At 42.4% G+C, this 8,671-nt stretch overlaps 1 protein-coding gene across 4 annotated transcripts in view; it reads right to left on the reverse strand.

Moving 5' to 3' along the window:
- The window catches only part of EXOC4 (exocyst complex component 4), a 619,611-nt gene extending 612,162 nt beyond the window's left edge, over positions 1-7,449 (reverse strand). For 3 of the 4 annotated variants that reach the window (XM_050936810.1, XM_050936811.1, XM_050936812.1), the window contains exon 1: positions 7,324-7,449. In XM_050936810.1, coding sequence (XP_050792767.1) covers positions 7,324-7,406 — 83 coding nt within the window. In that variant the 5' untranslated portion in view covers positions 7,407-7,449. The remainder of the gene's footprint in view (positions 1-7,323) is intronic. The other variant, XM_050936809.1, reaches the window with a different exon arrangement.
- Between the last annotated feature and the right edge of the window lie 1,222 nt (positions 7,450-8,671).

Raw genomic sequence — 8,671 nt, forward strand, 5'->3', positions numbered from 1 at the left:
GTCAGAGAGTAGTTATCAATGGTTCACAATTAGACTTGAGGGGTATGTCAAGCAGGGTACCACAGAGATTTGTCCTGGATTCTGTTCTAGTCAATATCTTTATAAATGATTTACATAATAGCATAAAGAGTACCCTTATAAAGTCTGCAGATGATACCAAACTGGAAGGAGTTGCAAGCACTTTGGAGGACAGGTTTAGAATGCAAAATGCTTTTGACAAACTGGAGGAACGGTTTGAATTAAACAGGATGAAACTCAATGAGGACAAATGCAAAGTACTACTCTTAAGAAGGTACGAATGCCTAGGAAGGAGTACTGCAGAAAAAGATCTGGTGATTATAGTGGGTCACAAACCAAATATGGAGTCAACAATGTAATACTGTTGCAAAAATATGCGACCGTCATTCTGGTATGTGTTAGCAAGAGTGTGATAAGCAAGACACAAAAAGTGATTCTTCTACTCTACTCAGCACTAATAAGGCCTCAACTGGAGTATTATGTCCAGTTCTGGGCCCCACAGTATGGGAAAGATGTGCACAAACTGGAGCAAGTCCAGAGGAGTGCAACAAAATGATTGAGAGTCTAAAACAGTGGTTCTCAATCAGGGGCATGCAACCCTGGGGGTACACAGAGGTCTTCCAGAGGGTACATCAGCTCACCTAGCTATTTGCCTAGTTTTACAATAGACTACATAAAATGCACTAGCGAAGTCAGTACAAAGTAAAATTACAGACAGACAATGACTTGTTTATACTGCTGTATATACTATACACTGAAATTTAAGTACAATATTTATATTCCAATTGATTTATTTTATAATTATATGGTAAAAATGAGAATAAGGGATTTTTCAGTAATAGTGTGCTGTGACACTTCCGTATTTTTATGTCTGATTTTGTAAGCAAGTAGATTTTAAGTAAGGTGAAACTCAGGGGTACCCAGACCAATCAGATTCCTGAAAGGGGTACAGTCATCTAGAAAGGTTGAGAGCCACTGGTCTAGAAAACATGACCTAAGAGGAAACACTCAACAACAAAAAATGGGTTTGTTTAATCTGGAAAAGAGAAGACTGAAGGGGGACATGACAACAGTCTTCAAGTACAAAAAAGATTATTACAAAGAAGAGTGTGATAAATTATTCTCCTTAACACTGAGGACAGGACAAGAAGTACTGGGATTAAATTGCAGCAAGGAAAATTTAGGTTGGATGTTAGGCAAAACTTCCTAAGTGTAAGGGTAGTTAATCACTGGAATTACCTCCGTTACTGAAGATTTTTTGGAACAGATTAGACAAACACCTGTCAGGGATGGTCTAGACAATAACTGGTCCCTCCTCAGTGCAGGGGACTGGACTAGATGACATGCTGAGGTCCCTTACAGTCTTTCATTTCTATGATTATTATGCATGATTTACCAATGGGTAAACCAGGCACAAAGAGGATAAGCATTTTGCTTCAGAATGCACAGAAAATCAATAGCGGTGCCAAGAACAGAATCTAAGGGCTTGTCTACACTTACAGTGGATGGCTGCTGCGGCCTATGTGGCAGTCTGCTGCTCTAACCACTCAATGACACCTCCTCTTGAAATGTAATAGCTACCTAGCACTCAAGGCCAACATAAAAAAATGGGAGCTTCACAGGTCACAAAAACAGTGTTCCAGTACAAGCCCGCTTTATCTCCCTGCTCCTAAATAGGTGTACAGCAAAGTTTTAAAGCCTTGCATTAGATAATCCCCTCCCCTCTGCCTAGTTTGTCTGTTATTGTGAGCAAACGTGGTACTATACAATGATCTGTATCAGGACCTAGCTAAATAAGAAATCTCCTTAAAAGGAAGTGTCCAGAAAACCAGTCGATTCCCAATGCAATAGAAAGAACTGGCACTTACTGGGGACAGTCATACTACTTTATTGAGATACAAGCTACAGTTCTTTCTATGGACTATCCCTCAATTTCCTGATTATCTGCATCCCAAGATACTGTGGTATTTCTATGTGACCCAGAGAATGAGGTCATTCTAGAGTTTCTAAACCCTGCAGGGACAGAGCTTTTGACTCTGGTGCAGTCTAAATGGATCTTAGGACCCATACAAGACCACCTTTAGAAAACTCAGAGGGCCAATGACAGGCAGTCCCCCAAGATATCCTGATGAAGCAGATGCTACTACACTGAATTATTCTCTCAACTTGTGTAAATTGTCATAGCTCAAATCAAGTCAACAGAGGTATGACAATTTACACTAGCTGAGAATCTGGCTCTGATACTCTTAACATTGAGTAAGAAATCATCAGATTAGGAATAAAACCCAAAAGTTCCAATTCCTAGGCTCCTGGCACTAATATCATTAGATGGCACAATATACAATATCAATGATACTACTCAATAAGTAATGGGCTACTGAACAAGAGTAAGGGTATCAAAATCTCAAAGCATTTTACAAACCAACAAAAATTAAATGGACACAGTCAACTTGAAAAATATATTTCTTTCTGAAAGCATACCTACTATTGTTTCAAATAACACCTAAGAGTACTGTAAAGGAAAGACTGGGTTCTCAAATGTTCTCTGCTTCCCTGTTCATTTACAGTTCTTTGTGTTTGACAGCATTTTGTGTATAGTCAGTTTCACTTTTTCTGATACATAGCCCATTGCATTGGAAATAAAAGAACGTTTCCAGAAAACCTGTCTAAGAAGATTTCTCATTTATCTAGATCCTAATCCAGTTCACTGTTTCACAGAAATTCATCAAGTTATCCCTGCTTTTTGTGTGAGTCTTTCACATTTAAATAAATAGGAAAATGTGACTATAAAACCAGAAAAACTGGCAAGAGAACTTGGAAGCAGGTGTAGCAGAGATTAAATTACTTTAAGTTTTTTATTTTAAACGAACTAAATTTCAAGTTGATGATGTCCCTTTAAGCTTTTACAACAGCCTTGAGAGATTAGCAAATGAAAGACTGGACATGAATGGAGTTACACCAAAAATAACTAAGAGTTATAGCTGGCAATATCTTACTGCAAGCTCAAAATTATATGGCTTTCCCTACCAGCCATGTATCTTTTCCATATAGCAAACATTCCTTGACATCATCTCAGTTGGGTCTCATCTAAGCTGAAATGTGGTTCCTTCAGTTTTACTTCAAATATAACAATCATATATAAAAATTACTCATATTTTTCCAGACATGCCAAACAACAGGCATGGAAATGGTGTTAGATGTCCAGCACGTTCATCTTGATCTTAACTACTAACAAAAGATCACAGAGAATGAATTTTAATAATATAACTTCCTTTCCACCATTTATGCCATCCACTTTTCGCACTTAACTAGAAAATTAAGTTATTAATGGACCAGTTTTCCTTTCAGTTTTACATTCACATTCCCATGGACTAGTTCAATATTATGTCTGGATTGCAAACACTACAGGGAATGTTTAGATCCAAAATAAGAACAGCTTCCATTGATTTTTTATTTCTTAAATGTCAAGACTCACTAGAACGTTTTAATATTTTCACGCTGTATTTTATCTAAATGTTAAATGGAAATTTTGGGCCTAAACTATCTATGATATCAGTGCCTCTACAACAAAAGTTCCTAGACAGGTAAAACAAACATGTAACAATATTAGATATTTCACTATAAACCTTAAGGATTCCAAATTTAGGTTTTGTTAGGAGATATGACAACAGACATGGTTTTCAGTTTTTAAGAATTGTGGAAGAAGTTGGAGATTTAAATCTTCCCTGGTATGCTGGCATCTCAACCCAAGAGCATTGGGTTTGAGAACCATAAAGTGAAACTTAACACAAACAGAAAATAAAAATGATTCATCCGAAATTTCGCTGTTCACACTCAGTGACACTAAAAACAGCTTAAGTAGTAAAAGGTGGTCACATTTACATTATTAAAATTTTTGAAGCTGTCATTAATAAACTACAGTAAAGAATTATTTCAAAATATGAATGTTGTGTTAGGGCCCCTTTTGGTTTTCCTACTATAAACATGTCACACACACACACACACACACACACACACACACACACACACAGTTTTTGCTTAGACATTTCATCTTCCCTCAAATTAATTCTTGCAGTTATCTTGTAACGGGACTCTACAACTTGGTCATATGCTGCAACAAAACACACCTATGTTATTAATGTATTTGGCTTTCAATAGTTTACGTATTTTTGGGTGGTAAACTGAAATAAAAGACACAGAAAACTTCAGGTGTGTTAAAGAAATCTCTCTATATTTATTATTACTTGTGCCTCTTATTCTATTACCATCACACACTCTAAAAACTAATGTTACACATCTGGGATATTTGAAAGATCATACAACACGCCTTAGATGTGATCTAAACAATTGTCCACTATGGGTTGCTATCTTTCTGGAATTCTGTGTGGTCTCATGCACACTTTTTGTATAGCTACATTGCCTGCGCCAACCGACTCAAGCTCACAGGGTGCAGGCTAAGAGGCTGTTTAACTGCAGTGTAAATATTTGGGCTAGGACCGGAGCACAGGCTCTAGGACCCTGCAAGGTGGAAAGATCCCAGAGGTCAGGCTACAGCCCAAAACTGAACATCTATACAGGTGTCTAACTGCAGTGTCGACATATCCATAGAGTTTTAGGCCAGAAGGGACCATCATGATCATCTAGTCTTGACCTGCACACAGCAGACCACACAACCTCACCCACCTACTCCTGCCCATAACTAACGCTAAGATTTTGGGACGTGTATTTTTATTATAAGTCACAGACGGGATGCGGGCACTAAAAAATAAAATCAAAGAAATCTACACAGGGCTAGTGCTAGAGGGTAGCAAGCAGGGCAATTGCCCAGGACTCCATTCCTCATGGGCCCTGTGAACATAAGTTGTGGGTGGCAAGGCTCTGACTTTAGCCCCAGGCAGCAGGGCTCCATCTTTAACTGAAGCCTGAGCCCTGCCACCCAGAGCTGAAGCCCAAGTGCTGCCACCCGGGGCTGAATTAGTGGAATTTTGAGGAAGTCACAGAGCTCTCAAAAAATCACTGAACCCATGATGTTCGTGACAGACTTACCCATAATCTGTCACTGATTTACTGAAATCCTCAAATCTTAAATTAAAGACTTGACATCACAGAGAATCCACTATTTAATCTAATTCAAACCAGCAAGTGACCTATCCATACTGCAGAAGAAGATGAAAGCTTCACAGGATCTCTGCCAATCTGATCCAGAGGAAAATTCCTCCCCAATCCCAAATAGGGTGATCAGTTAGAACCTCAGCAGTTAGAACCTGCAGCAAAAAAACTTCAAAGAACCAGATTTCAAAGAGAAACTGCTGAGCTTCAGTTCATCTGCAAATTTGACACCATCAGCTCAGGATTAAACAAAGACTGTGAATGGCTTGCCAACTACAGAACCAGTTTCTCCTCCCTTGGTTTTCACACCTCAGCTGCTAGAGGGCCTCATCCTCCCTGATTGAACTAATCTCGTTATCTCTAGCCTGCTTCTTGCTTGCATATATATACCTGCCCCTGGAAATTTCCACTACATGCATCCGACCAAGTGGGTATTTACCCATGAAAGCTCAAGCTCCAAAACATCTGTTAGTCTATAAGGTGCCACAGGACTCTTTGCTGCTTTTACAGATCCAGACTAACACGGCTACCCCTCTGATACTTAACCTCAGCATGTGGGCAAGATCCACCAACCAGACACCTGGGCAAGAATTTCTTTAGCAAGTCAGAGTCCTCTCCATATAGTATCCAATCACTGATCTATGCCTGCAGGCCACTAAAGAAAACCAGATTTTTTTCCAGTCATTATCATTTGTATAGGGCACAAGACCCTTAAATAAGAGGCGCTGTGTAAATGCAAATATTATTATTATAGTTTATTCCAGGTAGATGATACAAAGCCACTGATTTTTATAATGCATTATTAATGCAACCATCTCATAATTCACAGCAGTTACAATATGATGAGTGTGTGCATGGGGACAGCAAATAATAATATTAGTAAGCATCAGTATGTGAAAGGTTGGCATTAGTAAACAGCTGCGTGGGAAAGTGACTGCCAACTCACTGATTGTAAGCAGCCTAGAAAGGATGTGATTTTAATTTTAGAAGTATTTTTAAAGGAACAGAGGGAAACAAGTGAAGTGGAGTGAGGGGATCAGACAGTTCCAGGCACAGTAGCTGGATCATCCTCTGACATAGAGAGGAGGGGTTGTAAGAGTGAGTGCAGGCAAAAGACAGCAGAGTCACAATACGTGACATACTGTCCTTGAAGTTTTTCCTTTTCATCCCATGCAAGGCAGTACAATCCCTGGAAGACAGCAACTTTTCAACTGCTGTGGTTTATAACAGGATATGAGACCGCATGTACATTTCCTGGTGCTTTCTGACCGTCCTTAGTCTAATCAGTTCAAAGGCAGTTGTGCATGTAGGGTGCTCCGGCAAACACTGATACAGGGGCTCCCACTCCTTCCAGGGCATCACAAGAATGGTACTGACTAAGCCCTGTTGCTTTCATTGAGGGATCCCAGAATTGGGCACAGGGGGCATATGACAAAGGCCTCTGTGATCACAAGATCCATAGGCCCTCTTATTTCAACCAAGTCAGTGCAAGGAGGTGGATGGGGAAAGGGGGTAGGACCTAATACACATTACAGCCACCACAGAGCATGTGGATGCCCTTACTTCCAATGAAGGGCTTCCTAAAAATTTGGGTGGGGGGAGGGTTGGCCTGCTGGGTTTGCCTGGTCTCTACCTCTCACGGTTAATGTCAGAGCCGTTGGGACTTCACAGGGCTGCTGTGGTTATGTGGGCCACAGATGCCACCCCCCAATGCCCACAAGGGCCACTGTGTCCGACAAGCACCTCTGATGAGGGGGGGGTACCCTCCAGCTGCAGGGCCCGCCGGCACCCAGTGTCATGAGCGGCTTCTGAGAGCCTGGGGTCCCTGCGGCCACAGCCAGAGACCCCCACTGAGGCCAAGCCGTCCCCTCCCTCCCCCACGAGAAATGGGGGCCTCCTGCAGCTGCAGGGTTTGCTGCTGTCCAGGGGTCCCTGGAATCTGGGGGGTCACTCGAGTCACGGCACCACGGGCACCCTCAGCTCTGACAAGCGGGGCCTCGCGTGGCCAAGGGCACCCCGCTGCTGGAGGTCCCTGCTGCAACCGCAGGGGGCGGGCCTCGGGGGGGGTCACCCCAATGGCAGCTCCCGGGGGCCTGAGGGGAAGCGTGGCCCAGCGAGCCCTGCTGAGGGGGGCTTGGAGGGGACGTGCCGCCCACATCCTCGGGGGGGGCCCTGCGAGCTCCCGTCCCCCCCTACCTGATCACAGAGATGAGCAGCCCCGAGGGGTCCTTGCTCTTGCTCATGGTGCTTCTGTATCTCCCAGACGCCTCTCCCGCCATCTTGAGCCCACCCTCTACACCGGTGCGTACACCCTTGCTGGCTGCAGCTCGACCAATCGGAATCGAGGAGTTGAACGACCAAGACGCAACACTCCTATAAGAGCCGAAAGGAGGCGGGATATGGGCTATCAAGCTTATATGCAAAGTGTGGGACTGACCCTGGGCACGCTGGGAGTTGTAGTTTTCACGGTGTTCTTGTTCCTGCTGCCCGTGCTCGCCTAGCTGGTCGATGAAACTGAATTGATCTGGGCTAACTTGGCATAAAATGTTCTAGCCTTGGAAGAGGTTAGTGGGAGGGGCTTGGAGCCATGCCCGATTCAATAGCCTCAAAATATCCAGCGTGACCCCTATTGTTGTTATGATGTAGTGTTTTATGTAACATTAATTGCATCAAGGGAGGATTAGGTTGGACATTAGGAAAAACTTTCTACCTGTCAGGGTGGTTAAGCACTGGAATAAATTGACTAGGGAGGTTGTGGAATCTCCATCATTAGAGATTTTTTAAGACCAGGTTAGACCAACACCTGTCAGGGATGGTCTAGATAAGACTTTGTCCTGCCTTGAGTGCAGGGGACTAGCCTAGATGACCTCTTGAGGTCCCTTCCAGTCCAATGATTCTATATAATTGGTGGGCACTTTCCCAAACACTGAAGAAAGATAGTCCTGCTCCAGGCAACTCACAATCTAATGTATTGGTATTCATGTTTAGTTTGGTCTTGGACTTTACCAAGATTTAAAAATATAGAGAATTGAAGGGAGAGAGGAGCATAAAGTCCTCACCAGGCAACACAGCATCATGATTTCATGTTTCTGATGCAATGATGTTATGTCACATGAGATGAGATGCTGTTCTGTCACATGCCACATGATGATGCTTTGACTCAATGACATGACACTGAAAGGGAATGAGGTTTTGGCATTGCATAATGAAGCAACAGCACAATGCCACATCATAATGCAGGGTGTTTTCGCTGATGCTGCATGATAAAGCAACATTATGGTGTGGTATTGTAACAGGATGAGTTTTCTACATGGCATGATAACACTTTCACTGAATGTGGTGTGGCGTAATGGGATGAGGCTTTAGCACCACATGATAGCATTGCTACATGATGTCATGGAGCTGTGTCATAGCATGATAATATCTTGGTAGAGCTGTTTTTTTAAAGCAAAGTGACTTTTTTGATAGAATGGTAAGTTTTGCAGAAAATGTTGATTTTTCTTAATATATTTCAGGCTATCATCAAAAACCCCAAAAGCAAACA

The sequence above is a fragment of the Gopherus flavomarginatus genome, chromosome 1 (genome assembly GCF_025201925.1).
Source record: "Gopherus flavomarginatus isolate rGopFla2 chromosome 1, rGopFla2.mat.asm, whole genome shotgun sequence".
Taxonomy (NCBI): domain Eukaryota; kingdom Metazoa; phylum Chordata; order Testudines; family Testudinidae; genus Gopherus; species Gopherus flavomarginatus.